The 20,794-nt window shown below is 38.8% G+C and overlaps 1 protein-coding gene across 1 annotated transcript in view; it reads left to right on the top strand.

Moving 5' to 3' along the window:
• Positions 1-19,203, top strand: part of IFT88 (intraflagellar transport 88) — a 30,533-nt gene extending 11,330 nt beyond the window's left edge. The window contains exons 15-26 of the mRNA XM_053456435.1: positions 460-559; positions 1,629-1,715; positions 2,101-2,287; positions 3,024-3,132; positions 3,962-4,112; positions 6,734-6,849; positions 8,425-8,477; positions 9,363-9,428; positions 9,708-9,814; positions 13,962-14,022; positions 17,844-17,954; positions 18,898-19,203. Of these exons, the coding sequence (XP_053312410.1) occupies positions 460-559; positions 1,629-1,715; positions 2,101-2,287; positions 3,024-3,132; positions 3,962-4,112; positions 6,734-6,849; positions 8,425-8,477; positions 9,363-9,428; positions 9,708-9,814; positions 13,962-14,022; positions 17,844-17,954; positions 18,898-19,019 (1,270 nt within the window). The 3' untranslated portion in view covers positions 19,020-19,203. The remainder of the gene's footprint in view (positions 1-459; positions 560-1,628; positions 1,716-2,100; positions 2,288-3,023; positions 3,133-3,961; positions 4,113-6,733; positions 6,850-8,424; positions 8,478-9,362; positions 9,429-9,707; positions 9,815-13,961; positions 14,023-17,843; positions 17,955-18,897) is intronic.
• Positions 19,204-20,794: the final 1,591 nt, after the last annotated feature.

The raw sequence follows: 20,794 nt of genomic DNA, 5'->3' as shown, positions 1-20,794 counted from the left end.
CAAGGTGGTGCTGGCATTCTGCTTCAATAACTAAACACACGCAGGTTTTTCACATTTATTTTTGTAGTAAGTAAAATAAACCTACATTCATTAACCAGACACTAATTCAATATACTTAAGTTACTAATTAAAGCATATGTGTGTTTATGTTGAAGGCTGCCCATAGAATTCCAGCAAAACAAGACAAGAATTTGACATGCAGTTTTAGGCAAAGTATTACATAGACTAAATATTAGAGTGAAAAAATAATCATCTTGTAGTTTAAGGCTAGATTATGAGAATGTTTTAATTTCCCCTATAACAGTGCTGTGGTTTCATAGGATGCCATGCAGCTCCTGGTCTGGACGCCGTTTTGAAGTCTTGAATATAATGCCTGAGGCATATTTTGCTTGTAATTTATGGCATTATATTAATTTTGATCTGTTTGTTCTGATCTACTATGATCTTCTTGTCTTACAGGTGTGTCGAAGTAGTCAAAGGATCGCAGTATGTAGAATTGGCAAATGACTTGGAAATAAACAAAGCAATTACCTACCTGAGGCAGAAGGACTTTAGCAAGGTAAAACCTAAGTTTTGTTTAAGTGATACTTAAAGGTGCCGTCCCACCTACTTTCCTGAATGTTACATTCAGGAAAAAATACATCTTTTGGTGGCCAATGAGTTACTCATTGGCCACCAAAAGATGTATTAGAAACACCAGTCCTGTTACCATTAAACACCTAAACATTTCCCTGGTATAATACTTTACTCTTATAGAGTTTTGCCTTCTTTATAATTATTGCTGGCTACGCTTAAGTGTTATATTATGGCCAAAACCAGCTCCTATAAAATTAATGTTTTTCCATGTGATTAAATCTTTAGACTGATCAACTACGGCTTATTTGCTTGGTGTACTAGAGTGTACAATAGTTTGTCTAGATGGAACTGCAGCTGTAAAATGCAAGGAATAGAACATGTGCTGCCCTAATGGCATGCGATTTGAGTTCATTCTAATAATGCCATCTGTGTGGATTTCTTTAAACATCAGTAAGGTACAAACACTTTAATAGCCTTTCAATTAGATTAAAACATATAAGAGATACTCAACCTGTACTGTAAAAATTCTTTTTAGGTTTGGCTGTCCCTTTCTGACTTGCAATCTCTTTCCTGCATGTGTCCTTCACATAGATAAAGAATTCCCAACATTGCCACCAAATGTAATTAATTGGGTCCATACTTTTATTGTGCAGAATGTCTTGACATGTTAGATGTCGATCTCGGTTCTGCAGACAGGCCAGGTTTTTACTTCCTATGGAGGTGCTTATAAAGGAGCCACTATGTCTGCAATCATTATCACTCGTTGCTTATGGTCTGAAATCAGCTGTATTAACTTCCAAAAGAGATTCTATTAAACATAACCTCATTCTACAGAAACCATGTGCACTTCTTCATACAGTCTAATAAACACTTCTACAAAGCACTATGGTCATTGTCACTTCTACTTTTATATGGTGCGTGTTTCTGGAATTAGTATTTATATTTCACTTCTGACTTCACAAAATCACCATTGTTGAGATATGACCTTTCTATACAGACATCATCATGTATCCAGAAATGTAATCGCTTAATGTGCGTTTGCTCTTCTTCAGGCTGTAGAAACCTTGAAAATGTTTGAGAAAAAAGAGAGCAGAGTGAAAAGTGCCGCTGCGACCAACCTTTCATTCCTTTACTTCCTGGTAGGTGGTAAGATGGCATGCTTAAGGGTGTGCATGTATGCTGTCAAAATGCAAAGGGGAATTCAGGAACACCTAAAGAACAAATGTCCCCTGTTATCAACATTATATGGAAGAAACAATACTTTGGGAGCACCTCCTATGATTTACTAACTTCAAAACTAATTTGCAGTCTTTAATTTGCGGTGTTTCCAAATTTACTGTTAAATGTATTTCTGGTTACATCGATATGGAAGGTTGTGGCTTTTAATTTGTGGAAGCCTATATACACCTTATTTTCCAGAACAATATTTTTTTGTGCTTTAGTCTGAAACCACATTTAAATGAACTCTTAGTTTCTGTGAGTGACTGTATTTTGACACTGCCTCCCATCCTTTACGTTATACAGGAGAATGATCACTCTCAGGCTGACGTCTATGCAGATTTAGCAGTATCATCTGACAGATACAATCCGTCCGCTCTAACCAATAAAGGGAATGTTGTGTTTGTAACCGGAGACTATGAAAAAGCCACAGAATACTACAAGGAAGCTCTGAGAAATGACTCGTCCTGTACCGAGGCTCTCTATAACTTAGGTGAGTGAATGAACTTGGTGAACATCCTTTTTTAATCTAAATTTAGGGTTTGGCTTTTGAATGACCTCTTGAACAGGCTGGCGTTCCATTTCATGGATGGATCAAGCAGCTCTTTCACACAAAAAACTTGCATCTTTTACCATTTAGTTACCTCTCTGTGTTTATGCAGAGGTTTAAGAGATAATAAATCACATTATTCAATGGAAATGAACAGCTAAAATGAAAGGAGTAGCAGAAAATAGATCAATACATATAATTTGAGAGATCATCAGCATGCCTAGGAGTTCTTCTTGTTTTGACCCCTGTATCCAGGACAGTTTAATCATTTTGGGCAGGTGGTATAGTAAAGGCTGTATGAGAATACCCTGTCTGCACTTTTGCATGTTCTTAACCTGGCCCAAGCACAGCCACTTCACGAAAAGAGGGAGAGCTCCTGATACCTACCCTGAGAAGTTACCATGGTTATCGGAGAATAAAGTGCTGTATTTTGATCGTCGGCAAACCCAGAGTAACGGTTTATCATGTTCATCGAGTGATTGGCATGTACTTGAATAATCCAGCAGGAAACTGGCACTCATTGAGTATTACATATTAAGAGGCTGCAGATGGCCTTTGTTTCCAAGCCCACGTTACAAGATTAGAAAACTGCTTATGGCGATACTCGAAGGCACATAAAATGAGTTGGTCAAACAATGACGCATTATTACATCTGTTCAACTAAGACTTTTTCTTTTAGGTCTGACCTACAAGAAAGTAAACCGCCTGGAGGAGGCCTTGGACTGTTTTCTGAAGCTTCATGCGATTTTCAGGAACAGCGCCCAGGTTCTCAGTCAGATAGCAAGCTTGTATCCTTTTTCACTCATGGTATACATTGTTAACCAATATTTTGGATCCAACATAACTTGTAAACCCAGCAGACATCCGAGTTCCAGGATTGTTTCGTTAGCTCAACAAAAATAATTCCGTTAAACTCTGTTCTCACGTTTTAACTTTTACCCACATCTCCTAGTCCTATATTGTCAGTTATTGGTGACCGATGGCTTAAGAACTATGCACATTTAGTAAAAATGATTATTATTATTATTTTTTTATATATAGTGCCGTCATATTCTGTAGAGCTGTACAGATGGTAGACAGGACTTAACAAGTAGTATATAACATAACAATTTGGCTTACAGAAACAGGCGAGGAGGTCCCAGCTCAAACGAGCTTACAATCGTAAGGCATAGTACCTTTTACTGGGTTACTGAATTCAAAAGTTTTGAGACTATTTAGGTCTTTTCTTCTGGGTGTCAGCTACTTTTTACTACCCTTTGTTTACCCTCCAGACTTATCTTTACCCTGGCATGTGTTTCAGGGCTTTACCAAGTATTCAATGTAGCTTCATAATTTCTCGATCATTATTGATGTAACTTGGTTATATATTTATTAAGTAATCCTTTTTTATTTGCACAATACATTTGTGCAATTTATAAATACATTGCCAAAATTCCCATACATGTCATTGTAGAACGCTGTTATATACTCCTACCCAGGAAACATTCTGAGCTCCTGGATAAGAGGGGCATTGGAGAGAAAATCACGAGGGATTGGGGTCCCAAAGAGGAACCCTTGGGAGATATGCAATATTATCGCTCAGCATGATGCGTTAGTTCTTTAACTCGGCTTCTTTAGGTATGAAATGCTTGAAGATACAAGTCAGGCCATCGAGTGGCTCATGCAGCTTATCAGCGTCGCTCCTACTGACCCACATGCGCTGACCAAACTTGGGGAGCTCTATGATACAGAAGGAGACAAGTCTCTGGCGTTCCAATACTACTACGAGGTACATCTCACATCTTTAAAGCTGTTGTTTTTACATGAAGTGACTTTTACCCATAATTGATACAAGTTAGACATCAACATTTCAAAAGAACCTTATTTTTTATATACTGTGTGTGTGTATATGTGTGTGTGTATATATATATATATATATATATATATATATATATATATATATATATATATATATATATATTGTTTTTTCATTGAAATAAACTTTAATAGGGGAGAATGTACAAAGAGGAAAACTATATAATAAAATACACTCAATTTGATCTTATGCAAGACTCACAAAAAGCACATCTGATAAAATCTTTAATCTTGGCTCTATACAATACAAATGGACATCAATGGCACAGTATTCATATCCCAACACTGTGATACCTACCGTGTCCGCTGCGGTCCCTCGCCGGTCTGCCGCCGGTGGGCGGCACTTGCGCAATGACGCGCGCACGTCTTGTCAGAGTACTGTGCGCGCGGCACGCGCACAGACTGAGGGTCGCGTCGGCGTGGCGCGCTCACGGCGGACGCATGATGACATGCGAGCCGCCGTGGCACGCCCACGACGCACCCGCAGTAATGAGCGAGCCGCCGCGACGAGTCGGCGGCAATCGCAGGGTTATGAGCGGGTTGCCGCGACTCGTTTGCGGGGCTCGACCTCACCTGCATCTGCCGGTGTGGCACACCCGCGGCGCTCGCGGGTGTAGCACACTCAGATGCCGTTTGTTTGTTGTTTTTTGTTTATCGCGCCGACGCCATTAGTGTGCGCCGGTCGCGATGACGTCACCCACTTGTCTCGTTTGTGATTATTGGTTTTCCCGCCCTTATTCTTATTTAAACCTCCTGTCCCAGTTATGCAGTGCCCGTTCAAAGAGTCACTTGTGTGTATCTCTGGGTTATTGAGCTTCGCTTTATTCTGATTGACTTACGTGTACCTGACCTTGGCTTTGTTTCCTGACTTCGATTCCGTACTGCCTGCCCCGACCTTGGCTTGTTTCTCGTCTCGTGATCCTGTGCTGCCTGCCCCGACCTTGGCTTGTGTACCGACCTTGCTCCTGTGCTGCCTGCCCCGACTTTGGCTTACATACCGACTTTGCTCCTGTGCTGCCTGCCTCGACCGTGGAACTTTATATACCCGTTGTGCTGTACTACGCTACCGTCTCTGCATTGTGGGTGCATCATCCGTGTTGTCCTAGGTCCCGCATAACAAACACATGACACAAATTAAGAGACTTACAATAAAAGATGGCACATTAACAAATAAAGTGCAAAATGTTAAATCTAAAAGAGTCATAGTACTTTTTTTAAATCTCTCTCATCTGCTTCTGTGTTGCAAAACTGTTATGGTATCTCGTGGTCTGCACCTCATGATAAAGGAGAAAAATATTTTTCACCTTGAGCATAAGATACAAAACGCAGGTTCGCATTGATAAAATAGAATGAAATCCAGTTTTTTCTTTTTCCAACAAGCATCCTTTATCTGCAGAGCTGGAAACTCCCACGGTGGACGGTCACATGATATTTTGGGTGGCTTTCCCTCAGACACCACACTGAGCTGTTTCTTTATGGCAATGCTAATGAAGTCTGTTCTTCCATAGGATTTCTGTTAGTCAGAATGTCAGGCTGGTTGATAGAGACGGAGCCAGCGCAGTACTTTTAATACTAGTAATTATTTTTTATTGGTGGAAATTCCCATTTAAGCCCTAGAGAAGATTTTGAGAAGGGGGAAATATATACAAAGCATCAGAGGTTTAACGAGGATCTGCGTTGCAAGTCAAAATGGATTATTTAAAAGAATTACAAAGCATAAAATAAAAGTATAAAGTGATGGGAAGAGGGAGATGTTAGACGCTAGAGGTGATTTCTTGCATTTTGAAGCAAACCAGTTTGTCAGGAAAATCCTTTATTTTAACTTAAAGTTGTCTGTTTTAAATATAAAGAAATGGAACTTTTTTTGAGAAGATGATACCGCTTTTAGATAACTGACGTATAATCGATTTCAAGCTTTCTAGACCATCTATGTCTCTTCTTCAGGCATATTAAACATTTATGGATAGACTTGCTGACCTCTTTTAGAACATGGCCGTTTGATAACTGTCATTATGAAGCAGATTGTAATGTTGACATAATGTTAAACAACAACTCTGGACCGCAGAAGAAACTTTTGGGGAAAAATACGTAATTGAAAAATGTTTATTTTATAGTTTTTTTGTTTTTTTTTTTCATGTTGATGAAAAAATATTTTGAATTAGTATTTAGGGCTGCCAGTTAGGATTTCTACAATTTTCTATAATTGCAATCCAAAAGTTTGTCTATAGATTAACGAGTGTATGATCAGAGCATGTAAAATATTATTGCTAAAACCCAGTAACGAAAATGCCATTCGCCAATCTTAGAAGTAGTCGTGTCCTCAGACCATCTGGCAGACACTGGCTTCATTCATATGTCATACGCTGCTCCCCGCCAGAGGTTTAACCAGTTCAGTGCCGAGTGACTTTGCAGCCCATGGTGAAGCAGCTGTATCACACACCCCTCCAGGGTTCAATATAACCTTAGAAAAATCTCCCTAAGTGTAAAACTGTTGCTTATTGTGAAAAAAAAAATGTGTTTTGGTTTATTTTCCAGTCCTATCGCTACTTCCCTTCAAACATCGAGGTGATTGAGTGGCTCGGAGCTTATTACATTGACACCCAGTTTTGTGAAAAAGCCATTCAGTACTTTGAGAGAGCGGCACTTATTCAGTAAGTAGAGCGCCGTGTCCTGCTTTGATGCAGATATGATAACAAACATTCTGAAACACATGCTGAAACCTTTTAATGTTCCTAATTCCGCTAGATAAGGCGACGCAGGTTCCGAATGCAGTCTGTTTTATGATGAGCCAACGACGAAGTTGCACATAAGATTTTAATTTCAAAGTTTTATTATCTGGATGTGAACATGACTTACTCAACCCCTGAACAAAAGCATCATTCATACCTAGACCTTCTTACACTGACTCATTATGATCATTTGCCTTGCAGACAAGTTTAATAGTTATTAACATTGTGCATAAAATAGTGGCTCTTTTGCCAAGTTGTAGAATTACATTAAAATGTATCTTATATATATAATTTTTTATTATTATTATTATTTTATATATATATATATATTATATATTATATATTTTTTATTTTTTTTTTTAGGGGGGGGGGCTGTTTGTAGTTTTAGAGAGAAACGTATAACCTGTCCTTAGCCCATAAACAGAGAGCTGCTTGTTATCCATTGAAGTCCTTGTGAATACTCCAGAGATTTGTATCAACAACGATAAATTCATGCAATTCCCCTATGGATATAGATAATGCTGCGCTTATTGAATAGCGAGCCCGGCAAGGGATATATCCGCTAGTCACGTAGATTAGTACCCCCGGGAAAACAAAGTCATTCTGTGTTCTGCATGTTTTTATGAAAGCAAAACTTATTTCAAATGGAACTTTCTGAGGGGCATTTTGCGCTTTCAAAATTTGTCTGTGTCAACAATTTAAAAGTTGGAAATCTATGTATGATAGTTATACGTATGAACTGTAAATAAGCAAAAAAAAAAAAAATTGTTTGAAAACGAGGTTTTAATTCTGGAATAAAGTTTGATATATTTTAAACACTATGGCACTGATAAAGATGAGGATTAAGTATGTTTTGTAACTATCTGTACAGAGTGTGTAGTATTATTATTATTATTATTATTATTATAGTCATGTTTAGAATGAAGAAAACAAAAGGCATAAAAATGTCAATTTATATATTTAAACAAGTCACAAAAAAAGGCAAATGTAGTAATATAGGTTAACAATTTTTTTTGCTCCTTCATAAGCTGGCACATATTTTGGTTGTTTATTAGTGCGTATGAGTGGGGCTAACCTGTCTTGGTAGAAGTTTAGGAGAGACGCAGGATTTTGTGGTTAAAAACATATATATATATATATATATAATTAAAAAATATTTTAAATATATCACACACCAGGGATCAGTTATCTGTATGAAAAAAAAAATGGTCAAGTGTTTATGCTTAGATAATTCTTTAAATAATGGAACCACATCAGGGGCAGAGCTGAGATTCATTGATGTTGTAAGGAGCGCGCGGGGTGCTATGATACATGCCCATGCCCATGTCCAATCCAGGGAAAAATGGCTTTGAATATTGTATAAAAGTAGGGATTTCCCTGAAAGCCCTGTGTGTGTACGGGTATCACTTTCAGATTCCTGAGGATAAAATTGTATCTATCCTATATTTACCTGTGTTGTAACCCATTACTACTATTCTTTTTACTGTGTATTTTTAGACCTACTCAAGTGAAATGGCAGCTGATGGTAGCGAGTTGTTACAGAAGAAGTGGTAAGAACACCCCTCGTCTTTCTTCTTCTCCTGATACATTTTATACCATAAATTGCTATGGCCTTATCATCGGGGCAGCCAATTTAGTGGCCGGTGAGGTAATAAGACACACTTTTTCAAACTTGCATTAGTATCACAGGGAAAACTTAAGCTATAACAAGGTTCAAATATGACAGACCAGACTACCGTCTCCAATTATCTCTGCAGCCGTATAGTAACAAGGCTTTGAATTCAACCGTTGAGTAGTACAAAATGCCCATTGTGGTGATGTATGCATAGGCCACCTGTCGCTTCCGTCCAATATCGGTACTCTTGTGTATACCTGTCAAGAATCCTCACATTTATTGGCATTAGATCTATATAAGCACACAACAAATTCATCATTAAGAACCCTTTAGTCATCTAGCTCTACTAGGACCTCCAGTTTTGTGATGGTTTGGTTGACCACCAGATGTGGCATTGGATGCAACCCAAAACTACTCCAGTTTTTTGCTTCTTTAATGCACAGAACATGCCATATGTCTGTAGAGTATTAATTCATGGGTCGGAAGGCATGAGTATTAGGCAATGCTGGTCATTTTCCCAAAACCTAAATGCAATGCTCGCCAATGCCAATTAGTAATGCTTAATATAAAGGTTTATGGATACCATTTAAAAGTCCACAAGTCAGATGAATTTGGAACAGTTCTCTAGATAATTGAAAAAATATGTATAAATTGTGCTTAGAATTTGTTTTTTTTTGTTTTTTAATTAATCCCCCAACTAAATTTAAATTTTGTGTTCACTGTAAGAGAATGTGGTGCAGCTATGATGTTCTTTTGTACGCACCTTCTTTCGTTATTCTGTTTTATAAAGTGTATTTAATTGATATATTTGTTTTTACAGGAAGTTATCAGAAAGCACTTGATACGTATAAGGAGATTCACAGGAAGTTTCCAGACAATGTTGAGTGTATGTTACTCGTTTTTTTTGTTTTTTTTTCATTTTTAGTGGTTTGGAGGGGGGTTCTGTGGCCACTAATGAAACCACATCCATGTTGTGTTGGGCATATGTACACATACGTACGTAAATACATTTGTCATCCTCTGCATAGTCCTGAAATGGGACAACTGGGCTGGTGGCTGCCTGTGGCAGAACTCGAGAAACCCTGAATAGTATCATTCTGTTACCTCGTGCAGCATTGTGTGCAAGTACAGTTATTCTCATCCATTTCTTTTTTTTTTTTTGCAGGCTTGCGTTTCTTGGTGCGTCTCTGCACTGATATCGGGTTAAAGGAAGTTCAGGAATATGCAACCAAACTTAAGAAAGCAGAAAAAATGAAAGAAATAAGGGAACAGGTAATTTAGGTTCTCTGTATTTGGCTGTACCAGGTTGTTGATTGTTATGGTCATGAAGACTATTTTATTTATTACACCCATGGTCTGCTGGCTCAAATCAAATTACCGTTTTTGCTTGATTATAAGACAAGTTTTTTCAGAGCAAATGCTCTGAAAAATATCCCTTGTCTTATATTCGAGGTCGTCTTCTAATCAGACCTCAAATGGAGATCTGATTACAAGACTAAGATCCAGATTCCCCGCAGCGCTGCAGGGGACCTGGATCCTCAACCTCCACTGCTACCCGACGCTTCTGCCGGGGCTTCTGTGACGGAGCACCGGCGTGATGTGACCTTCCGGTGCTCAGTCTTAGAAGCCCCAGCGCAAGGCCCGGATAGCGACAGAGGTTGTCTGCAGTTATCCACCGGCTGCCCCCACTTGACACCAGGGAGTCTGGAGCATGGGGGACAAGTCAAGGTATGCATTGGTAAGCCAGGGGAGATAAGGCATATCAGGGGGGCAGAGTGGTAAATAGGGGGTATACGGCATATAGGGGATATAGGGCATATGAGGGGAGGCAGAGTGGCATATAGGGTGTATGTGGCATATGAGGGGGATATAAGGCATATCAGGGAGGCAGAGTGCCATATAGGGGGTATAAGGCATACCTGGGGGGCAGAGTAGCAAGCCATGGGGCAGATGTGCATAACTGGGGGACAGTTTGGCAACTAAAAAGGAAATAAAAACAAAAATGCATTCCTCTCAATCATAGTTTCTTTTAATCATGAAAAATAGTTTACATGTGAATTAAATTAAACTTTTTTATTATAGGGTAGTCTTATATTCAGGCTTTTTATTTTTTTATTAAAATTTTGGGGGGGTCTTCTTATAATCAGGGTCGTTGTATATTTGAGTAAATACGGTATATATAAACACAGCATTCCAAGCTGTGGGCCAGAATCACTTTTATTACATAACCCCCACAGCGTGATGGCTTTGACAGAGACTTGTAAATAATAATAATAAAAAAAACTGTTCTAATGTGGAGTTCTAAATATTCCACAATTAATAGCTTGTGCGAAAAACCCACGCATTTTCAGAACATTTGCTACAGGGATCCACAGTAACATAAGGAATTAATTATAAAGACCATATTTTTCCACTTTAAATATTACTTTGTTGCGTGTTTCTCCTTGGCTGTCATACAAAGCTGTCAGGTAAATATTCACTTAAACACAAGCCATATGAGTAGTAGAATAAGCTGTCTTTAAGGCAGACATCCCATTAAAGCAACACATACTACATACAGAGTACACAAACACTGACCAGTCTACATAGACTGGCATAGGACACTTTTATTCATGTTCTAGATGCGAAGAGTATACTTTCAGCATCTTTATTAATTGGGCACAGACTAGACAGAATAGAATAAGTACATATACTGTGGTGTGAAAGTACACCCCACACTCTTTGAATTCTATGGTGTGGACTACAAATTAGGTAAATACAACCCCCGATGAACAACAACACATCACATATTACACTGTGTTATGATTTATTCGACAAAAATAAAGCCAAAATGGAGAAGCCATCTGTGAAAAAGTAAGTGCACCCTTACTGCTTCCATAAGAGTTAAGACCGTGCAATGCTCAGACATCACGGTTAACATGTTAAATGTTAAAGTTCATGACAGTACAATTAGTACAAAAAGACTGAACAAGTATGGTTTGTTTGGAAGGTTTGACAGGAGAAAGCCTCTTCTCTATAAAGCAACTCTACAACAGGATGGCTGAAAAAAGGAAAGAATCAAGGTGTTGAAAGTCCAGACCTCAACCCAATTGAAATTCTGTGGCAGGACCTTAAGAGAGCTTTGCATAAACAAATGACCGCAAACCTCAATGAGCTGAAGTAACGTTGTAGAGAAGAGTGGGCCAAAATTCCTCCACAGCAATGTGAGAGAGTAATATAGTCATACAGAAAACAATTACGTCACGTTATTGCTGCTAAAGGTTGTTCTACAAGGTATTAAAGCATAAGGTGCACTTTTTCACACATGGCTTCTTCACTTTGGCTTTAATTTTTTTTGAATAAAACATGACACAATGTAATATATCATTTGTTGTTTTTCAGAGGTTGTATTCACCTAATGTTTATACCTGCTAAGGAACAGATGATTGTTATTATGTCCTGATATGTAAAACCATAGAATGCAAAGAGGGTGTACTTTCTTATTCACACCACTGTATGAACAAACTAACTAGAACTATTTGGTTTTTTGTATAGTGCTACAAATAGTCACTTTCTTAATAAACCAAAATCACTGTGTAAATAAATGCCAAAGGACTGCGGATGCCTTGTATAGTTAAGTAGTAGAGTCTTCACGAATTTCGAATAACTTCTAGTGACTTAGTAACTGTTCCCCAGATCTATTCTAAAGAAGAGACTCTGAGGCATCCAAAGAAAGATGTGTCAAAAGCTTATGCGATTAAACAGCTTGTTCTCTGGTTGAGTTGGCTCATTGGAAAGTGCCACAAACTACTGAGGTCTTCTCTGTAACCAACACATGAAAGGGGAGTGCTAACAGTTTATCACTGGTAGTTATTTAAGAAGTTTTTTCTTTTTAAACCGTTCTTGTTTTCGAATAATTTTTCAGGAATCTGCGTGTTCTAGCGTTATCTTATACCAATCTACTAGACGCATATCCCGAATACTAATCATACTGCAATAGAATGGCTCCGTCTTAATTACCCAGCCAGGCACTCTGACTAATGAAAGCAATAAACGTCATTAGCAGTGCCATGAACGGTCCGCTCAGTGTGTTGTTTGGGCAGGGAAACCCAAAATATCACAAATGGCAACAAAGGCAAACTCCAGGTCTCTAAATAAAGGAAACTCGTAACATAATGAGATAAAACCAGGTTTTTGTCAATGTTTACCTACAGTACCGTATACAGTATTGGATTGTTTGCTCAAGAAGATAAATATTTTTTCCCATGGAAAATGAATTTTTTGAGTATATATTTTGCACAGAATCCCTGGTGTACATTTTAAATGCTAACCCCGTTGCAGCTTCATAAAATATGTAAGATTTCTTGTTTGTCAGCTTGCCGATTTAACTTTTCATCATTTACACTTTTTAATTAATGATGTATAGTCTACTAGTTCAACTCACCACAATTCACCTGCGAACTCAAAATAAACCCCAATATATCTTGACTAATTCTTGCAAATGACGACTTTAAGTAGATTGAGGGCGGTGAACTGGGAGTGATAGGAGTTGTAGCCATCAGCGGTGAGACAACCAGAGACCCATAACTACTTTTAGCTTTTTAACGTTTGTGCATGTTTTTGCTTGATCTTCTGATCTCGAGCTAACAGGGGATTTATTTCACTTTTTGTGGACGTCATAGTTAAATTGGATTCCAGATTGTATATCTAATCCAAGTATTTCCGTCGAAAATTCCTCTCATAGTTCCATCTATCCTTTTTAAATCCAGATGCTTTCAAGGGAGAGATCTGACCCCCCCCATATAATACTCTGAAAAAGAACAGTACAAAATAAGCAATAATAAGTAAATATGTATAGATACATTTTACAGACCTTACCTGTACGTACCTATAATCACAGGATCTTTATTTAATTAATCCATATCAGTGATATGTTGGCTACGTGAGTAGTAGTATAATATAATAATAATAATATAATCTATATAATTTTCTCATATATATGATTTTTACATATACCGTGTGTCTGTAGGAATGCATATGGAACGTAGTAACCTTTATAAAGTTATTTAGATGTGAATACCGGTATATATGAAAAAAATAAATATTTTGGGTTGTAGTAACAGTCATCCATTTTTCAGATCATGAATTTGGCCCAATATATTTTTTTTTAATCAATTTTCTTCATTGCATTCGGTCACAGAAATTTGATGTGTTTACATGTAATAGATTTAGTTCCAGCATTAAATAAAGTACAACCTGTCCTCAACGTATTTATTCTATTTCTTCCCCATGAAATTACCCGTGAGAATGTTGAGGTTCACCTCAATGGGAATGGACTGTTTATTTACAGGAATTAGAAGACGTACCTATAAGAATATATCTCGGTTCTATTGCATTGTGCTTTGTACGACGTTTGACCTATTAATATTATTTTTCACAGCGAGTACGATCCGGCAGAGATGGCAGCGCTAGAAGTCGAAGAGAGGGAAGTGCCAGCAGCGGTAAGTAATGTATGACTGTGCGATCCACGGGTTCCGTGTCATTTATTTTTACACGTTCCGTCACCAGAATGGAAGCCCTTCAGCCTGTGCCAAGACCCTTCAAATCAGGGAGAATAAGAGAAAATAGGTGGATAATACTTATATGGTGCAGAGTTTAAAAATATAATATTCAATGAAATGTTGTTGCTGATTGGACTGTGCTTTTAATTTCTATGATTCCAAATTCCTTTTATTTATTTTTTTTTTTTACTGCATCAAATTTGGTGTATAAAATTCACTTGGTGTTTTTAATAAAACATTTATATTGGCTAATGCCAGGCAATACACCAACTGTGGTACCTGAAAAAAGATGTAACATTTTGCTTTGTCACCTAGATTGCCTTTAATTGAGTTAAATTATACATAATTGAATGTCATATAGGGCGCAGAAGTAATCACATTTTAAATAACGACTATAACATTGCTGCCAAATTATGCATTTTACTGAAGTGACTAATTGTGTCTTTTAAAAGGCCTGCTATGTTAATAATACACGGTGACTGTGTCGCGTTAAATGGGGCATTTCCCGAGACTCCAAACAAACCAAACTACTGTAAGAAGACCTCTTACTGAAATACATATTGTGCTTGTATGGAGGAAATGCGATTCTGGGACAAAGTTTAAAAAGTGGTCTTATCACCATAGCAACAGATGCAATGCCCCTGCTTACCATTCCATTGTCACATCAGGCCATTTTCCGGCCTCCGCCCAGGATTACTTTCTATACATAACACCAAGTGTTTTATGTGAGTTGTCCAGGATGCGCTATTCTACGATTGTGTTGAAGGTGCTGTTCCACTTTTTAAATTAAAGTCACATTTTACTGCCCTTGACAGCCCCACTAAGGAAGTGCGTCTTAAAAATAAAAATCAGACAGATATTGCAAAAATATCTATTCTTCAAAAACAACAAAAACACTTCCCATGAAAAAGGCAGCATGCAGCTATCATATTCATTAAACGTCATATGATGGCCGAAGTGTCCCTTTAATATCTATAATGTTCCACTAATATCTGTGGTTTTATCTTTCCCTTGAATTACATAAAAAAACTCAGACTCAAATCTATCGGCACCTGATTTTGTTTGTCAACTTTTACTTAAATTATTTTTTGGGGGAAATATTTGGCCGTTCTCAGCACGAGGTTGCTAACGTGCATTTAGAAAGTGTTCAATGAAGCACCTTTAGATGGGTAAGTAGAAGAGCGGCTGGAAGGCTCTTGTTCTGATTTAAGTGAGATGCGCCAGCAGTCCGGCGGGGGCCCCGACGTCAAACGTTTGACTGCATTCCAGTATTTGAAAAGTTTGCATACCGAACGTGAACCAAGCAGCAGAACTGCGGTACTTATGTCTGCCGAATACGTTTTTAATGGAAAACAGATGAGGTAATCCAAGTGCAGAGATTGTTTGTAACTTTTCTGCTCTGCCTGAAACCAAAATCATTTTCACTAATGCCATGTACTGATTATAAACGTATTTTATTTGGGAAGGGATGCTTGAATGGGAACGGCCTAATGGCATTTTAATCATATGTATTTGAATCAGGGTACTTATTGTTTTGCATACTGGGTAATTGCTTTAAGGTAATTTGATTTTAAACGAGGGGGATGTTAAACTCATGGTTGCTGAAGCTCTGCCAACGTTAGGATAACAATTATTTTCCTGTGCTGCCACCAAATAAATAATCTGCCACCAAAGGGGCAGATTAATTTAACAGTTCTCTGTAAGACCACTTTTGCCATGTCCAGTGTGAAATCACAGAAGCTGCCGATTATGGTGGCAGAGAGTGGTGTTGGGTGACTAAAAAAAAAAACATACAAGACATAATTCCGAATGATTCTCTGCCGTGTCATGTGCCTCTGTATTAAGTTGGCTAATATCAAGAATTCAGTGGCCAGGGACTTGTTGTGTCACTCTGTGGGACAGCCTCAGTTACTGTCAGATCTATAAAATCGGAGAAATTATAAACTTACTGGATTATCCCTGGAAGCTTTGGGTCTCATACCTGCCAACTGTCCAAATTCACACATCCTAAGTGTTGTGTGCTGCAAAGAACCGATCCAGTCCCCAATTGCAATGTGGCTGTTCTCCCTCCACAGTTACCTGGAGGGACCTATTGAGCTTCCTGAGCTTAAAGGTAACAAAATATTTGTTCTTCTATGGGTTGGAGTGTCTGGAGACAATATGCCTGCCGCAAGGGGTCGATCTTCTCCTCTGAACTCTAGAAAGAGAGAGCCTACTCCTACTGTACCGCATCCCACCCCTTACCACCAACGACTAGCCATGTCATCCTCCTGTTTGCCCTCTCTCTGTCTGCTTCCAGCTCTCCCAATGAGAAGGAGAGGGGATATCCTGGGCCAAAAAAAGGACTTTTTAACAGAGCAGGACTCAGGACGTAGAAAGAGGATACTGACCCAGGCTGACCTGGTCTGTGGCTATGGTGGCAGGTTTTGTAGCAGGCGGGGTGGTCAGTATGCAAACAATGCAATTGGATGTCTGTTAGTATAAATATATCACGCTGCCCATTGCTGGATCTATGTGTACGTGTGTTTTATATCTCTTTCTTTTCCGCTAACCTCATTCCACCAAGTAAAGTGCATACAAGACCTTTTTATTTCCAACCTGGGCAGTTGAAATGGATGTTAAGCAGATGGCATTTACTTGATCTATATTTCATGATAAACAAACCACAACCACAGGGGATCGTGGTTGCTAAACACAATCTGGCATTAACCGTTATTTGTAACCGCAAGCAGTCAAAATGTTTGCAAATATCCCGAAATGTTACAAAACTGGGAAACATTGTCCAGAGCAAATAAGATTTTTGTGAGTTTTTTAAAAAAATTAACTTATATAAATATACTGACCCGTTTGTAGCTGTTATGAAATAGCTGTGGGTCTGAATTCACGTACCGTGGTACAACGGGCTCTTTAAGACATGCTCTGCCGAATTCAAAAACATTTAGAAATGATACCGCTTGGTGAGAAATGAAAGGGTGTCTTTCTAATAAAATGCTCTTCTCGGCACATGGAAATATTTCGCTTTTACAACAGATATTCTCAGACATATATTGCAAAGTCACAAAGGATGTTTAAAAGATGGTTAAAAATATTAGAAATTCCAAGATATCTGGAATAAGAGACTCAAAGATGATCTTTTTTGTTTATGTAAATTCAAGTGGTTTAAGGAAACTAACAATGAGCGTATTTGGATGCCGACTTCTACCTTACCAAAAATAACATAACTAAAAATGCCGTCTCTATAAATAATCTTGTATAAATTTGAATTCATTTGGATATTGGGCTATATTACATGGTGTTTGTTGTGAAACATGCCGACATATATATACTTTTGAAATATTTAAGAGAAATTACCTTGGAATGTAGTTTAAATCATATTTTGAGAGCTATGTGCAAATCTGACCAATTTAGCTTTCACTATAAAGTTATTAAATTGTGTTGGGCGCGGTGCTTCTTTCTTGCTGTTGCAATGAAATCTAAACACAACTGTATGTCTTGGTGCTTGCGTTTAAATATGCATTTTAAGGGCCAACCAAGTTCTTCCTACCTGGTTAGGCCCTTTATAATGCACAGTGAAATGGATTAGCCGGAATCCATCTCCTCTACAGACTCCATCTCTGTGACTGGGGTACATAACCCCCCAATGAGCCTTATGTATTATGTAATATTTTATATATTTATATCGTAAAGAAATATTTTTGTGCTGTTCCACGTTATTGCAGTATATACAAAAAAATGATTTTGATTTATATCTATTTTTACAGATAGCGGGCAGAGCAGTGGAGCAAGTGCTAAAGGAGAACGCCTTAGTGCTAAGCTAGGAAGTCTGCCTGGATCAAACGACCCGTATGAAGCCAGTAGCAATAAGGAAATAGGTAGGTGGTTCACATGCCCAGGTTATTGCTAGTAAGGGATGGAGGTCGGATAGCCCGTGTAGCCACAGAACGCAAGTCGTCATTTGCAGTATTATTGAATCCCATTGTGCTTCTTTTTTTTTTTTTTTTTTTTTTTTTTTTGTTAGTGGATTTTCTTTACAGTGCTTTTTGGGGAATATGCTGTGCAGGCTTAGGTATTTGGTGAAAAGATTCCATGTTGGCATACATATTTTAGGTCTCTGTTTCTGGCCTATTTGGGTACTGTTCAATTTAGACAAAACACAGCAGTGCCATGTAACGCAGTGTTACATGACCCCATGACCCCATGTTAAAAAGTGAGAGAGAAAGCGGTGAGTGAGTGTAAGAGAAGAGAGAGTATCTATGGGACAGGGAGTATATGTTAACATGACTGTGTGTGTGTGTGTGTGTGTGTGTGTGTGTGTGTGTGTGTGTGTGTGTAAATATGTGTGCCAGCATAAGTGAGTTACCGAGGGGGGAGCAAGGGTCAGATGGGGCTAAACTGGCTTTACCTGCCTCCTGGGTCAGAAAGCACCAGCCCTCCCCTGCTCTCAGGCATAAATCTCAGAAGATCTGACAATTTATTAATTGACTTTAACCACAAAAAAAACAATAAAAACCGTTTTAAGAAGCTTCTTCAGTTCCTATAGCAACAGTTTATCTGGGCCAGCTTTTTTGGCATTTACACTTTCCCTGAACAATCATGAATGAGATGAAAACAAATATTTATTGGAATGGTATTGGCATCTAACAATGAATTAGGAATGATTAATTGAATTAACAGTATCTTGAATAGGGTAGTTCCTATATTCAGTTATCCCTGTAGTCCCAGTATAAAGGATATGTGATAAATAGAGACAGCTGTTTTGCTCTGTCTCATTTTCTGTCTCGTATTAACAATATTTTCTAATAACCTGCATTTAAGATGCTTCATATGCCGACCCGCTGGGCCCTCCAATGGAACGTCCAAAAACAGCTGCAAGGAAAAGAGTAGATGAAGAAGATTTTGCAGATGAAGAATTAGGGGACGACTTACTCCCAGAATGATGTTGTTTTGGGGAATAACATAGTAAGAGACAGACTGATGCTGGTGACCTTGTTTATTTTGTCCTAATTTACCTGTGATGCATAGCCTCATAACATAATGCATTCCACTGACTTTTCTACCATCCCGTTCACTGTAGAAGAATTGAGAAGTATTTTTGCATTTTTTAATAAAATATATTTAAGCCTTAAACTCACATTGTTCCGTTTTCCATAACCTTCCCTGTGTAACTAAAGCAAATGCACTAACATGCAAAATGACGTCCCTCTGTCCTGGCACCACTAACCCCTATGCTCACCCCTGACCCTCTAGACCCATATGCTGATGCACACACGTATGCTAATGCCGTATAATAACACGTACATGGTAACACCGTATACTTGCACATGCTAACACTCGGTGCCTGCACACTCTAATGCAATGCAGTAACATACGCAATCACTCTAACAGCATACACTTACACAAACATACATATATATACGCATACACTCTCTCCTTTTCCCATCATCCAAAAAGGTTCACACGGTTGTCCCTTTCGGCCCCCTTTACCTTGCATGGAGCCCTGTCTTGAAGGCTTCCGGGGACGGAGAACTAGCTTTTTGCATGGTGGGAGTTCACACTTAAAGTAAGTTTAGGTTGTTAAGACAAAATTGGAGCAAAGTGAGAGCTAATATTTTTTAAATAACCATACAAGTTGAATGTTTTCCTATTAATAGCTCTACATCAGGGGTCTCCAAACTACTCCTTTCCAGCTGTTGCACGACTACATCTCCTGTACTCCTCTGCCAACCTCAGCTTAAAGAGCATTATGGGAAATGTAGTCTTTCAACAGCTGGGGGCCACAGTTTGGAGAGCCCTGCTCTACATAAACAAAATAGTATGAATAGTGCCCTTTTATACTTCTAATGTGTTTACCCTCATGAGTTTAGCAATGGATCCAGCAGCAACCTATGGACTATCTAAAGTGCTGACATCAGCCAAGGGGTGGAGCCTGGCAGCTGTATATAGCAATTCTCACAGAAATGTTATTCAAAGGGGAGACATCCATGCGACTGGACCGACCCGTACCCCAACTGGGTACACCCGCTAGACGCTGCTTCCTTCCCCTCATGGCCACCAGGAATACAAGACTTCAATGGACAGGTACAAACGGCTCCTCAGGAACCTCGGTGGCCCTGTAACATAGCAATACAGTGCTTTACTGTCCTGACAAGGACAGCACCAAGACTTACCCCATTAGCAAGACAGAACTGCTATTGAGGTAAAACGGGAACTGACTTTATGGGGAACAGCACACAACATAATTGAATCAGGAGTATAATCCCATCAACTACCAATATTGACAAAAAGTCTTCATCCAACGCTGGGACCCTGAGCCACAGCGATGGAAACTTCCCCGGAAATAGTCTGTTCAGTAGCCGGGCCAGCGTTCTATACCATCTTAAAGATGGGTAATAAAACCAGGTTTCCCAAATGAGCTCCCTCTACATAACCACCTCAGAGTGTTGCTCACCACAAGCCTAATGTAGCCCCAAAAGAACGACGTGGTGGGACAGCGGATGTTCCAAATGTCGGCATTTCTGGACATATAGAGCCGGCTAGTGCATGAGAGTCTGGTTAGGGCAGACTGGGTTTCTCGTTCCCCTTGGGCCCTCTTCAACGAACACAGGGTTACTCAGACATAAGAGGGGACTGGGCAGGCAAGGAGTCTTTCCAGGAATCCATCAGTGCCCCCCTAAAACTCACCCTCAGGTGGTTACCATGACAATCCCGTTTT

Source organism: Spea bombifrons, chromosome 2 (genome assembly GCF_027358695.1).
Source record: "Spea bombifrons isolate aSpeBom1 chromosome 2, aSpeBom1.2.pri, whole genome shotgun sequence".
Classification (NCBI taxonomy): Eukaryota; Metazoa; Chordata; class Amphibia; order Anura; family Pelobatidae; genus Spea; species Spea bombifrons.
The sequence above is the reverse complement of the archived record's forward strand: the minus strand, read 5'-3'. Positions and strand labels throughout refer to the sequence as shown.